The sequence below is a fragment of the Theobroma cacao genome, chromosome 3, assembly GCF_053813885.1.
Source record: "Theobroma cacao isolate CCN51 chromosome 3, ASM5381388v1, whole genome shotgun sequence".
Classification (NCBI taxonomy): Eukaryota; Viridiplantae; Streptophyta; class Magnoliopsida; order Malvales; family Malvaceae; genus Theobroma; species Theobroma cacao.
Window position 1 is genome coordinate 39,688,832 of NC_142641.1, and position 20,595 is coordinate 39,709,426.

Sequence of the window (20,595 nt, forward strand, 5' to 3'; positions counted from 1 at the left end):
CATGTGTAAATTGGCATGTAAAATGAACGATACAATACGATTAAACTCATCTGAAGCACAGTGTTACTGCAGAAGCTTTCTCCGTGCAATTGCTATTAATTTGCAGTGCGAGCTCTCTCTGCGCCAACGAGGCTATATAGTGGCAATTTTAGCAAAGTCTGTGTAAAGTCTCCCTTGTAGTGGTCTCTCCGGTCTCCTCCAACTTTGATACTCTTTCCCAAAGTATCTGTAAACTCTGTTTAGCTTAATTAGGACTTTTCCCATCAAGAGAGTGATAGGTATTTGAAATACACACCTTAAATAGTTTTCCAAGCCTTTTGCCATAACTCATGAGTCATGTATTAATTAATAAAGTTACACTTTTTTTAGGTAACATATTTGTTGACCAAACCAAACCACGTCATTTTACTCACTATAACTTACTAAAAATCTCAATTCTAGCTTAAATTTCTTTTTTTTCTTAAATGTTGGTAAAACCAAACTTTCATATTAATACTACTATTACTATAATTTTTAGGTAAGGGTAAGTATTAATCAATTCCAATTGAAATTAACCGATAAAGACTAACTAAATTCAGTTAATTTGATTTGATTTGATTTATTCGATTTTAATTTAATCACTACTTGGTTTAATTTATTCCATTATTTTGATTTTGATTTTACCATCCAATTAATTAAAAAATGACCATTAATAATATAATTTTAAAAATATATTATATATAAATATTTTAAATAAATATTAAATAAATATAATATAAATATTAATAAAAATTATTAATATTTTATATATAATGTAAGGTGTCGAAAAAATAGAAAAATCGGCCAAATTAATCTAATATAAGTTAATTTTGATTATGTCAATTTTAAAGTATAACTCAGTTAATTCAATTATTTTTATAAAAATTGGATTAATTCTATTTTGAATGCTCATCCCCATTTTTAAGAAACGATTGGCATGAGGTGCGTATATAGATAGGCAATTGGCAATTGGCAATTGGCTAGAAAAAAGCACCCAGGAATTCACGTGAGCCTTGAAAAGAGAGGAACCCGTGAACATGCACTGATTCCAAGCGAAAGCAAGCAAACAAAAACCAGCATTTCACCACCCGACAAGAGCCTATTTATATCGAGGAGGACGGTACCTTGGATTCTTCTTCACTTTCAGGTTTCAGTATCATAAACAGACAGAGACCCGTGACACATTCTTTAGCAGAGATGCGCGTGGGTCAGGCCAACTTTATTTTGCATCCTTGCCAACGCATCCACCATATCTCTTCATGTCATGCTCCTATTAAAAAACTAACCTGGAGCCCTCCAGGGCCACCTTGTTCTGATTCTCAGTACGCACAGGCTGATATATTTGTGGATTGAGTTGAAAGATTTTTTTATCAAGTATAGGAGATATTGTTTCAACACTATGCCGATGGCAATGCTCATAAAGAATTTTCCAAAATCCATCAATGTGAAGTTGATAATGAGACCAATCTTGCTGATTGGTCCCCAAACAAGAAGAATAGACGTGCTGTAGGCTGGGATATGTAAAGGGGAGTCAATGTTGGCACTTGGGAGTGAAAAGTAATCCGGACAAATTACATGAAAGGATGCAATGATTCCAGGATTCAAGCCTTACTTGTAAGGAACTTGTGACTTGTGAGGTCGCTAGCGCTAAGAAAACATGGTTTCGGCCATGTGAAGCTTCCTGGCGTCCTTCATGAGCTAACGAAAACTCAAAACAAAAAAGAGAGAGATATTAACGTGGCTGCGAATTTTAAGTATTTGCCCTGTTAACACGGGGAATCAAGCCTGATTATTGGCATAATTCAGTTGGAATTTACTTATTTGATAAATCAAAAGAAATATTCCAAGCAGCCATTACAGGGGACTATGATTTGTGAACAAGGGAGAGAAGGAATGGACTAACAGGAAATAATTGGAAAAAAGAAAATCAAATATGATCCTTGGCGCCTAATTTCTGTATGTCTTCATTTCGTTGATCTTGAAACCCTTCTGATCAAAACCAGCAAACAAAGCACACGGTAGAACACAAAGAACCCAACCAAGATGTAGATGTTTATCCATCTCTGCCCCTCATGGAGCCCTTTCTTTTGTAATACATCACCTCCTGTTAGCATGCAAGTCTTGGTTTCGTTGTACCATAGAAAACACCTTGACGCAAGGCAAGAATACTCATTGATAAGGAGCGCATCAAGTGCATACTTGTACATTGAGAAAAAGTACATGAAGAGCCAGTACTTGGGCAAGCTATCCTTGGAGATGAAGTAACCAGAGAAGAGGAAAAAAGCACCAAGAAGTATTGTAACAAGTGAAGTTCCGGCTATATAATTTGGTGCAAGAGAGCTCAAGAAGAGGACAAATGAATTTGCCATTAGAACTATGATCCAAATGACCAAAACAAAGTAAGCAAAAGCTTGCCATGAAGCACATAGGCCCACTAAGAAGTAGACAGAAGTTGAATATATGATCGCAATGGCAAGCAAATAAGGCAAGAAGACAAGGGTATTGGCTATGAGATATGATGAGAGTCTATAAACCCCACTTGAAGTTTCCCTCAGCAGAATAGGCCTTTCATTAATGAAGATCGGAAGGGTTTCAGTTGTAGAGGAGAGAAGGAAGGTGAGCGTGAAGGCAAAGAGACCACACCTTTTTTCTATTCCTTCCTTGTCATAACCGATATTAATGTAGATCGTTCCTAATACAAGACCCACAATAAGAGCCTCAAATGCATTGGTCAGAAGAAGCTGCCTTGTTCTGTAAATAATCTTCCAAAACCTGTTATATAGAGAGCAGATTTCATGTAGTCTTGAGCTTCGATACCTGATATCACTGGCTTCATTGGTAGGAGATTTAGAACTTTCAGGTGATGGAGGGAGCGATGGTGGTGTAATTGGTTTGCTGTCATGCAGCTGGTTTAGTAATTCCATGGCATACTCGAGGGCGTTGAGCTGAGGAGGGACAGAAAACCCATTGGACAGTAAGAATGCTTGAAGTGAACAAAGTGTACCATGGTGCACAACAGTCCCTTTTGATAGCATGAGGATTCTATCAATGGTCGAAAGAATCTTGAAGCTTGGTTGATGTATGGATAAAACGACAGTGCGGTTACGTGAAGCGGCTATGGATTTGAGGATCTGCATCACATTGAAAGCTGAAGTACTATCAAGACCCGAAGTGGGTTCATCAAGTAGTAAGACAGCAGGGTCATGGAGGAGACTTAGACCTATCGAAACACGCCTGCGCTCACCACCCGACAGCCCATGAGCGAGCTTGGTATTAGCCAAGTGAGTTAGCCTCAGCTCTGACAGAAGAGATGTCACAATGATGTCAATTTCTGATGTTTTAGGGACAAGAAGGCGAGCAGCAAAAGCAAAAGTTTCAGCTACAGTGAGCAATGGCAAGCATGCATCATGTTGAGGAACATATGCAGAAAGCTTGCGGAACGAAGAAGGGTTGATCGGAGTGGAATTGAGTAGAAGAGCGCCATTTGTTGGAGACGTTCGAGCTGCTAGAATGTCAAGAAGAGTGGACTTTCCGGCTCCGCTTGGGCCAACAATGGCAAGGATTTGTGAGGGGTTTGCGGTGAAGGAGACATCCCGGAGGATGTAGGTTGGAGGCGTCGAAGTGCAAGGTTTGAAAAGGAAATAGCCCGTAATGGTGGTGGTCAATTTGGCATAAGAGACTGAGGATGCTGTGAGCTTATATGTTTTGAGAAGTGGTGATGGTCGCGGCGGGGATGGGGAGGCTGATTGGTCTTCCATGGAGGAGGGGGAGGGATTGGTTGGAGGGAGAGGATTTTGGAAATAGAGAATGGGGTGTGGAGAGATAGGTTGATGGTAGTTTCCATTAAGTTGGAGTATAATGTTGGTGGCGGATAAGAAGAATGAGAATTAAAAAGTTGGAGGAGTGCCCCTTAGTAGTTTTATTTAATCAGAGTTCATAAAATAATTAGTGCTTTGTCATGCAACTGTAAGGATCAAATGCAAGTATTATATCATAAGCTTAAGCGTCGATAATCTTGAGTGGAACTATCAAAATTTTGAAACATGCTCTTGCGTTAAATATTGTAGATTAGAGTAATATATATACGTACGTACGGTTCATAGTCAAGACAGAATTTTATCAATAAACAAGAATTAAAAAATACAAAACAAATTTAGAATTTTCCTCTACTTCCAAAGATATCTTTGCTAAGGTCATGCCATATATAGGTGCGATAGAGGAAATTTGGCTTTGCTAGACTCATGGACATCTACTGCCGATAACTTAAAAGACGACAAATAGTTCAAATGTTATTTAATTAATTATATCCAAAGTCCAAAAATGTAATTCCTTCTTCAATTTCCATCGCTTACTCATAGATGTAAATGGGCGACCGGGTCATAATTCACTTCTTTAGAAACAAAAGTAACTCAAGCAGAAAAATGGGCATGCAGCCATGCTTCTCATTCATTCGAAGCAGTTAAAGAGCTTAAAACCTTTTTGCCTGACAATTTGGCCAGTGGTCCAAAAGAGAAAAAGAAGGAAAAGGGCAAAGAAGATTAATTTGCAATACTAGTGGGTAGTTTTATTAGGAATGGAGTTCATTTGATTATCGTTGACTTGCTCACCAAATTGGAGGAAGAAATTAAGAATCATGTGAAGGACTGTGTTTTTATCATTATTTAGTACGTACTAGATGACAATATGTGCTAATTTGGAAGGGATTGGATGGTGGGGGGCCGTTGAGAAGAAAAAAGCAAAGTAATCAGCCTAATAACCCATCACGAGATCACAGATTCTCTCTCTGTTCTCTCAAGTCTCAAGTGTGTCCGCCAACACTTGACGAAGAATGCTGCATTAGATTGCTGCCAACTTGCCAATCCGTGACTTCTCCCATTGGCATATGCACACATGTTCAACAGTGGGACAATTATGCCAGAGCTGACGATGACAGCTGTCGAGGAATTTTCAACACCTGATTTCATATCAATCCTCCAGTGTAGGTTTAGATCAAGTTATATACATTACTAGTAATATTTCCAAAAGACAAATCCCCATATATTTGCATAGTTTTCTTTTTTTGGCTACGTATTTACACATTGTACTTAAGAGTCACTATGTTATTAATGCTTTTTAATTCCCTTCCAACATTAGTTGTGGCATAATATCTACAAACACTTTTAGGTGTCAAATTTGCTAAATTCAAATCATCATTTATAAAAGACATTCTGCCACTACATTGATTGCATCCAAAAGAAAAAAACTACTTCGACTTGGACCCTAATCAAGCTAGGCCCTGAATTGAGCAACTTGAATGCCTTGAAGTCCAAACAGGATCATATAGAGTGAGTCTGTGAGTGTGAGTCAAATGGTGTTGAGGACCTATCGGCCCAGTAGGTCACCGTCGAAAAAGACCCAGGGACAGGAGAAAAAACCCTTTTCCTAAGCTTCCTGTCATTCCGGATAAACAAATAGTAAGAGAAAAAAGCCTAGCAAAACGTTCCAAGAGCGGGTTTAGAGTGGAATCCTGATGTTAGTTTGTTTGGCGCTTGAGTTGTCCAACCCAAAATGCATGGTCATAAGCTGGACCTTAAACAATAGTATTTTTGTGGGCCAAAAAGTCAAAAGTAGATGCAATTCTCTTTATTCTTTAATTGGACTAGACTCCACCGGATTCGATCAGCTTAATTGAAAGTCTTCGCCTCCTAATCCTAATCATCATTTAATCTTTGACCGTTCGCCAACTTTCCTTCAATTCTTTTCCTTTCGCCTTTTTTTTTTTTTGCCAGAAATGCATTCCAATGTGAAGGGAGTAAATTCCCTTTTTGGTTTGCTGATTTTCCTGTTTGTTTGGAGTGTTTTTTGTTTGTAAATTGCAGCCTTTTCATATGCTATCCCTCTCTCTGTCTCTCTAAATAAAATGATCTTGTTTCTATCAAAAGAAAAAAAAAGTTTTATGCTCCTTATTACTTTATGTGTCACAGTCAAATTAGGAGGACTAATTATGAGCTTTTACTCATTAATCTTTGTCAAGCTTAGATAGTGAAGTGAAGTCATTTTAAATATAGGTTTACTTGTTTATCAAAGTAGACCATCCACTTTCACAGGTTTTTGATGTCTTGGCCTCTGGATGGAAAATTTTTAATTTCCACTTTTTGGAGATGATACAAAGGCAAGCCACACCATCGAATCATCATAACGTATGAACATGATGTGGGTGGAATTTTATTGACTTCAGTAATCTGAATCCCCCATTTATAAGTTATCCCACAAATTGAACAGCAAATGTTAACTCCATGGTGGAGCCATAACTGAAAAGTGCAGCCGCCGTATCTGACCACCTTCTCTGCACAGGTCTTCTAGCCAATCCCAATTTTAAGTTTAATATATATATTTGTAAAATTTATGTGAGTTATAAAAAGAAAACTTAAAACTTGAAAAGGATTATCACTCTCAAGAATGGTATTGTTTGTGCGATTAATAATCTAAAGCAGACTAGATCTAAGCATCTACCCTCAAGAAAGCTTCAAGCCTTTTCCTCATGAATTAATGCAAGAAAATTTTTTTTCTTTAATTTTTAACCTGCTTCCAGGGGAATCTTATCTTTTGCGCCAGAAGCGCGAATATTACAATCTTGTAAGAATGGACTTACTGATTGCCTTCTACGTGAAATATTCCACATAAATATATCTAAGCAAATTTTCAAACAGCTTTCCTTTTGTCTCACATTCATTCTTCTGGATGTTCAACTTATACCATGCGTCCTACACACTCCCGCATGTTTACATCCTGGAATTTTGAATGCTTTAATTTGACTTCAAAGTCAAATTTGCCAATGCCAAAAGGGAAGAAAGAAAGGCTTGATAATTATGATTTCATCTTCATCATTAAACACGCTCAATATCTACATAGGAACTCTCTTGTCCTGGCCGCATGACTTTGAAAATTTGCTAGTAGAATTTTCAATTATTAGTTCTTGGAACTTATTTAATTCATTATAAATTTTAACTTTAGAAGCGTCTATATTACTCTAAAACATGCTTTGGGCTCGTAATTGAATACAAAATTGCTGCTAGATGCAGCTATCGCTTGCATAACTCTATAAATACACCATCTACGACATAGACCCCGCTATATATCTCCATCCTTCTTTTCTAGTAAGCGTTTAAACTTCTTCTCGTTCATCCTCAATCTAAAAAGACAAATCCTTAAAACAAAATTCTAGTGAAAATTTCGGTATGATGTCGGAAGATCGAACTACTTCTCGTCGAAAGAGAAACATCAAATGCTTGGCATATATAGTTGCCGGGGTCATAGCACAGACCATAATTATATTGCTTTTTGTGATGCTGGTCATGCGTATCCGAAACCCTAAGGTCCGTTTGGGAGGGGTCACGGTAGAAAATCTCAATCTCAATTCCTCATCTTCCTCACCTTCCTTTAGCATGAACCTTAATGCTCAGGTTACTGTCAAGAACACCAACTTCGGTCACTTCAAATTCCAAAACAGCACTTTAACGATTTCTTACAGGGGTACCCCTGTTGGCGAGGCTACTATCGTTAAGGCTCGTGCCAGGGCTCGATCAACCAAGAAGCTGAATGTGACAGTGTCAGTGAGTTCGGACAAGATGTCTAGAAATTCAGCCCTGAGTTCTGACGTCGGTTCTGGGACCATAAATTTGAGCAGCCATGCCAAGCTGGATGGAAAGATACATTTGTTCAAGGTCTTCAAGAAAAAGAAATCAGCCGAAATGAATTGCACTATGGAAGTAACCACCTCGTCGAAACAAATCCAGAATTTGATGTGCCAATGAGATGCAAATGGCAACCTTCATGTGTTCTGTTTAATTTTCTGCTCAAATTAATGGTTTTGGACTTGTCATTGATTTCTTATATATATATGGAGCGATATTATAAGATATAAAGAACGCCTTTTTCTCTTTAATCTCATATTCTTAATTTTGTAGTTTGTAGATTTGTTTACTTACATACTTGGATGACTTATGAGTCGCATTTTTCTCCTTTTGTTGGCTTTCTTCGCTTCAAGGTTAGTCGTTCTGTGTTTCTTCGAGGAAAACTTGTATACATTTCAAGCTGTTTACTACAATTTCCACAGCTTTTAACCTTTATAGGTTATTAAATTCTGTTATTAAGTGTTTCACGGATGCTTTGTTGTTTTGGTCGTGATGAACTGACGGGGGGCTTCTTGATTCTCTAGGTGGTGCCTAAGCTTCGTGATCAAGGGGTTCCCCTTGACATATATTGGACTGATGAGTTTGCCTGTGAGCTGTGTTCGTGGTAGCGGTTTGCTGTTGACGCGGTTGCGGGCTGGCTGGTTTCTTTTTTGATCCCTTCTTGGTTCGGGATGCTGGATGTGTTTCTCTTGACCTGCTCTGCTCCTGGTTGGACTGCTGGGAACAGGCTGCTGCTTTGTGATTTGGGGCAATGTTTCCTTCGTGCTCCACCTTCTCTGATTAGGATACTTGTTGTCTTCATTGTTCATCTGTTTCGCCCACTGTGTAAATGTTGTCAGGGGTAAATTTGCATTTCTATCTACTGTTAAAGGCTCGCTGCGCAGCCTTTTATGCTTATGTACAGGGGTAATACCCTCTTTAAAACTCCCTTGTTATGCCAAGAGGAATCTTACACTGGTTTGATGCAAGACTTCTGGTGGCATTCAAACTCGATTATCTAATAAATTCACCTTTAAAAGAAAAAAAAAAAAAAAAACAAGTTGCGAGTTGCCTTTGAGAAAGACAAAGCTCTAAATTGTTTTAGGTAAAGGTGCAGGTGAAATAGTTAGTATAGAGCAGGAAAAAATTAGTGGCGCCACATGCAGAAATTATATCTTGTGGCCATCATTGAAAGATGTCAAGGTCAAGTAACAAGGCCCAAGTTCGAGTGGCCGAGGAACCGCTTTGTGGTCTATAATGATGCACGATTTATTTACTCAAAAAATGATGAAACCTGACCCACATGTTATTTCCCATCTGACTACTCACATATGGGGTTTGTGATTGGTTTACAGATAATATAAAATACTTCTGATGATTCTCTTTGGAACAAATTACGTGAAAGATTAAAAATAACAACAACATTTACATATATGTGAGGATTGCAGACTAAAAACATATTGTTAAAGTAAATATTACATGTGGAGAAGGGGGACCCCGGTTGTTTTGACCAAATATCATCAGTTCCAGTTCCAACCCCAGCATCTAGATACACAGGTCCTCCGATGTTTCCAGCACCGCCCTCGAAAAGATCAAATTTCATGTCCTCGGATGGTTTCCAATGCTGCTTCCTCTGGTTGATGAATCAATTTTTTATTTTCTTCTGATTTAGTCTGTTATTTCTTTCGATTTAAATTTAATTTTGTTAAAAATTAAATATAAAGAAACACATAATAAGTGACGTAATGAAATATGATACAAAATATGACATGATGAAACATAATATAAAAGATAAATATAACGAAACACATGATAATTAATGTGCGAAATCTGACACAAAAGATGACATGACAAAACACCATATAACAGATAAACGTGACGAAACACGACACAAAAAATGACAAGATGAAATATAATATAAATATTTGACATACATATGATGTTACAAGAACAAGTAATAGTAAATGTGTCACATAAATTATAATAGTAGAAGAAGTCAATACATGGACAACTGAGACGTGAGATAAGAATTGTCGACGTGTGAAGTATGTGAAACAATGATTGCCAAGATGGGTGACTTTGATGCCATGTTAGAAGAAGTGAAAATCTTAGATAATATCTTAGCAGTTTATATAGCAATTTGATCTTAATAGCAGGAGAAATCATTAAAATGGTAGATATTAGATACAAAGAATAACATGGCTGGTATCTCTTGAGCCTGTTCTGGTCTGCTAGTTGGTCTCTTTATTGAACTTCTCTTAACTAAGTTGATAAAATATATTCCATTGTCAAGGAAAAACCACAGAACTAGGTTTTATTTTATGTGAGTGTGACTTATATTTGGAGATATGAGAAGTCATCAAGAAGGATAAGAGATGAGAGAGCATTGTTAATCCATTTAACTACTCTAGCCAAATTGATCAAAATTATAGAGAGAAGAAATGGCATTCCTATCATGCAAGTTGATTTATTAAAAACAATAAAACCTTTGATAAGAAAATGAATATTCAGAAAATAAAAAAGAAAAAGAAGTTACAGATGACAACAAATCCTTGATTGATATTACAAATGACAAAACAGCAGAACTGGCCTCTAAGAGCATTTTATATCCTGAACCAATGTTTTTGCCAAATTAACTGTAAGGGTGCAGTTCATTTCCGCGGATCTCCTCCTACCATTTGCCTTCCTCTGTTTTCCTAAAGACATCAAATGCACCTTACCATTCATTTTGGAATGGCTGGTCAATGTCAAAAACCCAGACCTTATATCACTGCCTAGATTTGTATCATTTCTTCCATTGTTTGAATTCAAATGCTTTGCTGCAGTTAACTTTCTTGTAGTTAAACCCCTCTTGCCCTTGGGAACAAGACCAGCCCAAGCTGCTTGCAATTGTAAGCGAACTTTAGGTTGGTGATTCCATATCTGAAGTAACCAAAATTTGGGTTCTTGACTTTCATTTCGGTGGTAAATGTCATGTTTACGGAAGGGTTTGGAGAGGAGCCATAGTTGAGATTCTCAACCATAACAGAGCGCACTCGGAATTTCGGATTTTTTTTGTTCAACACTAGTATTGAGAAAACTACAATTAATATAATTATGACCACAGAAGCAGCAATTATAGCCAGATTCTTTCGGTTGAGCTCATAGGACGGTTTGCCGGTGGACTCTTCGGATTGCCTCTCTGTAAACTCATTAGATTGCTCCAATTCAGTCTTTTTGGAATGCATCAGAGCAAACTCCTTGTCATAAGCAGTGGCTGAGCCATGAGACACAACTTGGTTATTTAAATACCACGAAAAGTTGGTTTAATTCTTAAACAGGGCAAGCAATCTGAAACTTCTTGAAGGGCTTCGAAGGGATTATAATGAGTGAGTAGGCATGGCAATGGGATATATATATATATATATTTGTGTGTGTACACCCAATAATGGGCTCAGTTGACCAAAAATAATAACTTGTAAGAAGGTTTATTTCTTTCTTTATTTCTTCTTTTCTCTCCTTTTTCCTTGTTCACTTTTTCCTAAAACAAGACAATCACAACCCTTCATACTGAAGAAGGAAACCAGAAAACCCTACCCTATCCAAGGATGGAAACCCCCATCAATATCTGAGCATTCCCCCACGAACAAAATCCCTGCAGAGGCGATCGACCTTTACCCACCCCTACCAACAAGGGAACAGCAACATGGACCCAAGTCGCCCATCCAACCCTCCCACAAAAATGAAAAATAAAAACAAGCCAAATTCAAAACCCTCCCCAAACCTAACCACCCATTGGAGGTTACAGAAAGAGAGACTCCACAACCAAAGAAAAAACCACCAGATGGCAACATCCTCAATGAAAGCACAAACACGACGTGAGAAATTAAGTCTCCCTTACCCTCAGCCAACCAATTCCTTTGCAGATCCACTTGACGCCCCTTCTTATTCCCTAGTCCATGTATTGGTTTATTTATTTTTGTTCTCCTCTTTTTTCATTTTCTGTCATTGCCAAACATTAATGAATACTAATTAATTAATACCTTCTAACTTCAATCAAAACTTGTAGATTTATGTTTCTCTTCTTTTGCAGTCTTCCGTTTTTCTTTTAGTTTACGGCTGCAGTTATGACTTGATCCTGTTTTCATGTGCATATGTATATTTTGTTGGAAGACTTGTTCCTCACCGTGGCTGCCGCTGAATTTAGCAATAATTATTGTACTTTGTGTAGCAGGCAAAATAATAATAGTAACAAAAAGAAAAGATTAAGAACACTTTGCCATTGTATTTTGTTGTCGTCCTCCTTCAAATCTTTCGGGTTTAGTGAATCTGATCAATTTGTTATAGACTATCAATAAAATATGTTATCAAAATATCCAAAAAAAAAAAAAAAACCCATTCAGTTTTATTAGAAAATTGTTTTTTCAAGTAGGCGTGCATTCTTTTCATGAAAAGAAAAACAGTCTGACTTCATCTGTCCCCCAAAATTCGGACCAAGTCCTGTTTCATTTCCCATTTCGCAGGGGCTGAATGCTTAACAAATGCAGAACCAATAGAAGTTAAAGTGCCTTCTTGATCTTCTGACCATTCAGTTGAAATTTGGCACATGATCTCAGAATATTTACTTTTGCCCACATGCTGAAGTGCCATGATGCGTTTTTGGGTAGGTAAAAATGCCATGAAAAAACCTACTGCGGAAAATTTCTTTTCCTCTGAAACAATCAAAGCCATGTGGAGGTAAAATTTAATTGACGAACTGGTTTTCTATGCTAAAGCTGCATTCTAGTGCAAATAAGCTCCTTTCGATCAGTTGATCAATATTTTAATTTAAACATATCTCGTTGAAGAAGTTTTTGGTCTCAAATTTATACACACCATGAGTCCTCAAATGTTGATCTCATTTTGACTTTATTAGCTGAGTTCTCTTTGTTTGACCACTGCCCACCTTAGTTTAAATTAAATTTCATATTTCTTTCGAGAAGAGTTTACTTGACGAAATGCTTCAAAAATCGAGAGAAAAGATAAAGACTTGAAAATGTCAAAAACAACCGATATAGGAGAGGATTAATCTTTTCAAGTAATCTGACAAATTGATCAAAATCAAAGGAGAGCGGAAAAGAATTGCATTCTAATCATGCAAATGGAATTCACAAAATAATTAAAATAAATGAATATTCGGTACAAGAAAAAAAAATGAAGTTTCATATGATTGAATAGAACATAAAACAAATTCAAAAAAGAAAAGCCAAGAAATCCATGATTGAACAATCACACAGCAGCAGGGCTCTGAGGGCATTTTATATCCTGGACCGATTTTTCTGCCAAATTAACCGTAAGGGTGCAGTTCATGGCTGCATATCTCCTCCTACCGTTCACCTTCCTCCTTTTTCCTGAAGACATCAAATACACCTTACCGTTCATTTTGGACTGACCGGTCAACGTCAAAAACCCCGACCTGATATCACTGCCTAGATTTGTATCGTTTCTTACATTGTTTGAATTCAAGTCCATTGTCGCAGTTATCTTTCCTGTGCCAAAACCCCTGATTCTTGCCCCTGGGACTAAGACCTGCACAAGCTGTACGCCCCTGTAAGCGAAAGTAACATTGGTGCCTCCGTATCTGAAGTAACCAAAATTTGGGTTCTTGACTGTCATTTCAGTAACAAATCTCATGCTGAATGAAGGGTTTGAAGAGGTGCTGTGGTTGAGATTCTGAACCACAGCGGAGCGCACTCGGATTTTCGGATTTTTGGTGCTGAATATTAGTATTGAAAAAACTATAATTAGTACAATTACGATCACAGAAGCAGCAAGAATAGCCAGATTCTTTCGGTTAAGCTCAAATGATTGTCCTAAGGTAGGCTCTTCCGATTCCGTCTCCCTGAAATCTTTAGATTGCTCCAGGTCAGGCAGCTCTCTGGAATGCACCAGGGCAGACTCCTCATCCTTTCTGGCTTGACTGTCGGTCTGAGCCATGGGAAACTAGCAGGCTAATCGTTTAATTCTGATCAAAAGCAAGCTATCTGAAAACTTGAGAGGATGTGATGGTGAGAAGTTGGCATCCTAATGGGGTGTATATATATGTGCACTAATGGGCTGCGTTGACAAAACAAAGGTGCGTGATTGTCACAGAAGTTCTATGTGTAAATACTTTTTGTTGGAAGACTGTTTCCTTACCAAACATTAATGAATACTAATTAATTAATACCTTCTAAACTCAATCAAAACACATCCAATGTGCATGGCATAAAAATTTCTTATTGTGAGCAATACGTACTCATTAGTCCATTACTCTTTGACATAAGCTCCCTTAGATCATATATAAAAATTTAAGCTGCAATTCTAGTGCAAATAAGCTCCCTTAGATCACTTGACCGATAGTTTATTGTAAACTCAGTTAAGAATTGAAATAAAACAAGGATATCTCGTTGAAGGAGTCTTCGCTCTCAAATCTGTACACTCCGTTAGTCCTCAAATGTTTATCCCATTTTGACTTTATTAGGTGGAGAGTCTATTTGTTTGACTACTGGCCACTTTAGCTTTAAATTTAATTTGTGTTTTTCTTTGAGAAGAATTTACTTGAGGAAATGTTCAAAATATCAAGGGAAAAGATAAGGACCTGAAAATGTCGAAAACAATCAATATTTAGGAGAGGACTACTCTTTTCAAGTAATATGAGAAATTGATTAATTTCAAATGAGAGCGGAAAAGAATGACATTCCAATTATGCAAGTGGAATTCACAACATAATTAAAAAAATGAATATTAAGTACAAGAAGAAAATGCATTTCAAAAAAAAAAAGTACAAGAAGAAAATGGAAATAAAAAAAGAAGTTACATGTGATTGAATAGAATAAAACAACAAATTAAAAAAGAAAAGCCAAGAAATCCATGATTGAACAATCACTCAATAGCAGGCTCTAAGAGCATTTTATATTCTGGACCAATTTTTCTGCCAAATTAACTGTAAGGGTGCAGTTCATTGCTGCAAATCTTCTCTACTGTTCACCTTCGTCCTTTTTCCTGAAGACATCACATACACCTTACCACTCATTTTGGACTGGCCGGTCAATGTCAAAAACCCCGACCTGATATCACTGCCTAGATTTGTATTATTTTTTACATTGTTTGAATTCAAGTCCATTGTTGCAGTTATCTTTCTTGTGCCTAATCCCCCAACTCTTGCCCCTGGGACTAATACCTGCACAAGCTGTACGCCCCTATAAGCAAAAGTAACATTGGTGATCCCATATCTATAAGTAACCATAATTTGGGTTCTTGACTGTCATTTCAGCAACAGATCTCATGCTGAATGAAGGGTTTGAAGAGCTGCTGTAGTTTAGATTCTCAACCACAACGGAGCGCACTCGGAATTTCGGATTTTTGGTGCTGAATACTAGTACTGAAAAGACTATAATTGGTACAATTATGATCACAGAAGCAACAAATGTAGCCAGATTCTTTCGGTTGAGCTCAAATGATCCTCCCGAGGGTGACTCTTCCGATTCCGTCGCCCTGAAATCTTTAGATTGCTCCAGGTCTGGCAGCTCTCTGGAATGCGCCAGGGCAGACTCCTCATCTTTTCTGGCTTGATCGTTGGTTTGAGCCATGGGAAACTTGCAGGCTAATTCTGAGCAAAAGCAAGCTATCTGAAACCTTTGGAAGACTTGAGAGGATATGATGGTGAGAAGTTGGCATCGTATTGGGGTATATATATGTATGCAGTCAAGGGCTGACTTGACGAAAGAAAGGTTTAGGGTTACTATTTTAGCTTGGACTACCTTTTTTAAAAAAAAAAAAAAAATCGATTTAAGCTTGCCCTTAAACCAGTATAGGCGCTGGTTATCGGCTCAAAAGCTGTTCAATTACTTACTTCCTATTCCACCTCTATAGGAGCTGTAGAAACATCTTTCACCCCCCTCTTACATTTCCACTGCACCCCATACATCAATTCGCTTTCAAAAGCGGATCACCAGAAACCAAAAAAAAAACAGGGGAGCATATAAGCATTGACCACCCCCCCTCACAACCCCTGATCCGAAAACAATATCCTACAATGACATGTATGAGCACAGACTATAGACCAACTTACAACAAAAGAAACCAATAACCATGCCACCATAGTAAGCCCGAAACAAGCAAAAAACAGAGAATTCTTCGCTACACGTTACATACAAAATCCACTGGGCAAGACCTATGCAATCAAGCTTCGAGTCGCCAGTACAGACCCGACCACGCACGGCCTCCTCATGAAGTCCCACTGTCCTTCCAAAACTCCTCTGCCATTTGCTCTTCCCATATTCACCACACCTCGGCCACCACTCCACACAGCCCCTCCGCTTTGCAGGGTACCCACATTGATCCCTAAAACCCTCAACACAGCTCCAGCCTCGCTTCTCCCTTCCCACAGCCCCCAACGCAACCGTTCCCCTCACCCCTTTGATCCCTAAGCTTGGACTACCTTGAGTTCAGATTATTAACTATTCCAGTAAATTGGGTAAGGTTTTAGATAAATTATCTCAATTCATTTTGAGTTGAAGTCAACTATTTCGCCAACGTTGGTAGATTGGGTAGCTTAGGTTATATTAGATGCATTCGGATCACTTGATATTCAAGTTTTGGACCGCTCCTTTTTTAGGTTTTTGGATTTTAAATCATTGGGACATCCATTCAAATTGGGTTGGTTTACTTTTAAGTTTGAAATAGGTCAAGCCCAAGAATGATTGTTTGTCAATTTGACTTTAATTTTGATTGGTTGCATATTAAATTTATACAATCTTTTTTTTTTAATAAAAAAATTTCAAGTATACTTTTATTCCTTTATTATCTTCTTTTCAATGATTTAAAAAAGTAAGCAGTTTTTATTTTGTATGTGTAACTAATGAATTAAGTTTAACATCTTCTTAATTAAAAGAAATAATAAAAATATATAAATTTTATTTTTGAATTTGAAAAAGAAGATTCGAATCCTATTCTTTAAGTATGAGATTATACACTAATCAATGAGACAAATGTTCACGTGCATATACAAATTTTTTTTTTTCATATGTTTTAGTCTTTTGGCAAATTTTGGTTGGCCACACAATTCATAAGTCTATATTATTCAAAATATTTGTTATGAATACCAAAGAAAAAAATATTTCCCATAATGCAAATATTCCAGTGCCAATAAGACAACGTTAAGTCAGTTTCTTGATATTCATTTACAAATTGACTTACGTTTCAGCTCATAGGATTTAAACATTGTCTAAAATATATAAAACTAATGTAGTATAGTTTATATCATTAATTGTATCAATACATAATGTAGCATCAAGCCTAGCAAATTGCGATTTATATCTGCACAATTTCTTCTACCAAATCAACTGTAATAGTGCAGTTCATCTCCACAGATTTTCTTCTTCTTGATCATTTTGATCGGACGCACTTTACCATTCTATTTGGACTGGCTGCAGGTTGTGTGAACATTGCCCAAGTTTGAATCATTCACAACAGCACGTTCATCTTTTTTTTTTTTTTTTTTGTGGATCTTGCTCCTGCCCTTGCGAAAGTAACAGTTGCTATTTCAAATTTGTACCGATCAAAATTCTGTAAGTTCTTCTTATAGTCAATCAGGCTATAATTTTCACGTTAAATGATGGGGTTGGAGGTCCTCAACCACAGCAGAGCCAACCCAGAATTTTGGATTTTTGATACGCATCACTGTAACTGCAAAGACTAGAATGATCACAGTCCGGACGACAACAAAAGCAGCTAACCAGAGCATTTCTTTTCGCTTGCGCTCTTAATTTAAAAATGCTCCAGGGCAGAGTGCAGACTCTACATTGCTTTTAGCCATGATGAGAACTTCTTTTAAATTTAAACCAAAGCAACCTGCTAATCTGAAACTTTTGAGGGATGCAAAGGATATGATCATGGCGCAGAAGTGGGGCTTGCGCGTAAGCATACTTTGACACTTGACATTTCATGCAAACACCTTCCTTGAAAATGTCTCTCCATTAAGTGACGGCGTACCAATGCCATAGCACATATCAGACGCTTTCAAACGCGTCGAGAGCTTTGAGATTTTGACTTTAGGCCTACTCTGATTTCAGCTTTCACAGATTCACAATATGAGATTGGAGTGCAGTAGCCGAAACTTCTGTTGTGTCGTGACAAGCAGAAGAGGGGAAACGCCATCATTTAGCGTACATGTTTCTCATACATCCGAAGCTTCTGTAAAGTGAAAAAAATTATGGTCAAGTTTCCTCAGGCGCGTTCGAGTGGCACAATCTGATCTGATTTTTTTTACTTTCCATTTTCCACACGGTCCTTGTATTTTGGGAAACCATTTACTTTTTCCCTTGTTTTAGTGAATCTTCCTGGAAGCTGCTACATGATTGTTGAGAAAGATGCGGGGTCTTCCAGCATCCAAGCGTTAAATTAAGATAGAAAGGTCTTCAAAAGAGTGCTTTAGTTCAGGGGAAATGCTGTTCGCACTTTAATTTTTCAACTAACCATTGACGGGTTAAGGTCCATAATTTCAGTCCTGCTTGTACCCTGGAAAATTCCTACTATTCTTCGAAGGTTGCAACTCTCCCATGCTTGTTAAACCAGAAAATACTTGTTATTGAAAAAAAGAAGAGAAGAAACTAGTGGAAGTCAAGATTCCTGAAATGGACACACTTTAATTTGGCCACAACAATTTTAATTCCTTCTTTGATGACAACATAATGGGATGAGCTTTGCTTTCTATTATGAAGTCGAGAGAGAGACCAGGGAATAGAAGAAAATAAATTACTATCAATGCCCAAACATATAAATGCTAGACAAACCTGAAACAATGGACCACCAAAATGCGTTGGAGCTGCACTCGAGCTCCAATTTCTCTTTCTTGGGGCATAAAGGATGACAGAGTATCACTGTCTCGGATACTTTATACTAGCTCAAGTAAAGGTAGAACTGGGAGTATACCATTGTCGACTTCAAAGTGGGTCAGGTACAAAAATATTATATGAAGAATATTTAGTAGTGAATAATGATAATAGTGCAAAAGCAGAATGCTAAGATACAGAAAATATTTTCTGTACTACTACAATATATTCATGATTTTTTCTGTTTGAACGTGATAGTCATGCTTATGCATAATCACCGGAATTTGTATTATTATAGTATTCAAAACCTACGCAATGAATCATGCCAGGAAGATAGTAGCAAGCATATTTTTGACCTTTATCACGTTTTAATTTGGGCGAGCCAGAACATAACACAGGATCCCTCGAGTTTTACTATGCTGATCTCACTGCATATCCCTGCGCAGGAACAACAAATTTTTTTTTTGAATTTTCATGAACAAATACAATATGGAATATTTTTGGTCTGATATTAAAATATAAGTATTTGCTAGTCGATCAAAGATAGTATTATAAACACAGGAGGATTCGAACTGTTCTTTGCCAAAGTTTGATAGACGGTGTGATCAGTAGCCCTCCAGTCTAGTTAGGTGTGGATTCTGGTTTGTGACTTTTCCAATTGTTTTAGAATATAATAACAACAGAACCTTCTTCTTGAAATATCGCCCTTAGTCTGGACACGCTTGGGAACTTGGCTAATACATTTTCAAGCAAGGAATTTTTGTCCCATGAACTAGTCTTTGAATCTTATGTAAGCAACAACTATATATACGGTTCATACCAAGACCTCAATCCTCACCAAACCCTCTTTCACATCCACTGAAGCACTCAAAAGACCCAATTGGACGAGAAAAAGAGTCCCTTCTGACAACAATTGAGAATATAGCAATGGCGGAGCAGAATTACCAACAGAAAAATATAGACATGGAGTCCGCTGCAGAGCTCAAGCGAAAGAAACGCATGAAATTGTTTGCCTATGCCGCTGCTTTCGTCGTCTTCCAGACTATAGTCATATTGGTCTTTTCACTTACGGTGATGCGCATCAAAAATCCCAAGTTCAGGGTGCGCTCTATCACAGTTGAGGATATTGCCTACACCTCAACCCCAAACCCTCCTTCTTTCAACATGAAATTCAATGCTGAAGTCGCTGTCAAGAACACAAATTTTGGTCACTTCAAATTTGATAACACCACCATTTCTTTTGATTATGGGGGTGTTCAAGTTGGGGAGGCATTCGTTGCCAAGGGAAGAGCCAAGGCTAGATCCACAAAAAAGATGAATGTAACCGTGGACTTGAATTCAAACAACATACCGGCTAATTCAAACTTGGCAAGTGACATTAGCTCTGGGTTTTTGACCCTGACCACCCACACCAAATTGAGCGGGAAAGTGCATTTGATGAAACTGATCAAGAAGAAAAAGTCTGCACAAATGAACTGCACCATGACAGTTAATTTGGCGAGCAGAGCTATCCAAGATATTAAGTGCCAATAAAGTATGAAGCTGATCTATGCATGACTGCTTGATTATTGGAATATGGTTGTTATCTTTTACAGTATTTGTCAAGCTGATATGCATACAGCATTACAGCTTATATCATATGTATTTTTCTCCCTACTTGTATTCGTTTTATGTATTTATTGATTTATATATGAGATTATTTATTTTACTAGAATTTGTGACTTGCTTATTATTTGTTTGTTTTTTGAGAGGCAGACTTATTATTTGTTGACACTAAATAGTGATTGTTTGTAAAATAAGATAGCTTCCCTCCTCGATCCAGCAGTGCAATGGATAATCTAATCTCACATATTCATTGAAAAGTCTGGAAATGGGATTTCTGATAAAGCTTACAGTTCTAAGAGTCCGGCTTAGTAAACAAAGGTGGCGAGTCTCTTCATTTACCCAAGAACTTGTAAACCATTCAATAATCATCAAAATTTTGTTCAGTGATAAAAGCAACTTAACAAGAATTTTGATTTCTCATTTCCAGACATCAAAAATTATAAACAAACAATGGAAAGGTGGTGCTTTAGGTAGAAAAGATGGTAATT

The 20,595-nt window shown here is 37.4% G+C and overlaps 4 protein-coding genes across 4 annotated transcripts; 2 read left to right on the top strand and 2 right to left on the bottom strand.

Annotated features, from left to right (window-relative positions):
* Positions 1–1,819: 1,819 nt before the first annotated feature.
* Positions 1,820–3,945, bottom strand: ABCG8 (ABC-2 type transporter family protein). Its single transcript, XM_018117439.2, has one exon. The coding sequence runs from the start codon at positions 3,774–3,776 to the stop codon at positions 1,983–1,985; it is 1,794 nt and encodes a 597-aa protein (XP_017972928.2). The 5' UTR covers positions 3,777–3,945; the 3' UTR covers positions 1,820–1,982.
* A 3,101-nt stretch (positions 3,946–7,046) lies between these two features.
* Positions 7,047–7,942, top strand: LOC18605659 (late embryogenesis abundant protein At1g64065-like). The gene has a single exon (XM_007038801.3). It carries the CDS (start codon positions 7,236–7,238, stop codon positions 7,809–7,811), a length of 576 nt encoding a protein of 191 aa, XP_007038863.3. The 5' UTR covers positions 7,047–7,235; the 3' UTR covers positions 7,812–7,942.
* A 4,975-nt stretch (positions 7,943–12,917) lies between these two features.
* LOC18605661 (late embryogenesis abundant protein At1g64065-like) lies at positions 12,918–13,625 on the bottom strand. Its single transcript, XM_018117120.2, has one exon. It carries the CDS (start codon positions 13,623–13,625, stop codon positions 12,918–12,920), a length of 708 nt encoding a protein of 235 aa, XP_017972609.2.
* A 5,700-nt stretch (positions 13,626–19,325) lies between these two features.
* On the top strand, positions 19,326–20,216 carry LOC18605664 (late embryogenesis abundant protein At1g64065-like). The gene has a single exon (XM_007038806.3). The coding sequence runs from the start codon at positions 19,430–19,432 to the stop codon at positions 20,033–20,035; it is 606 nt and encodes a 201-aa protein (XP_007038868.1). The 5' UTR covers positions 19,326–19,429; the 3' UTR covers positions 20,036–20,216.
* Positions 20,217–20,595: the final 379 nt, after the last annotated feature.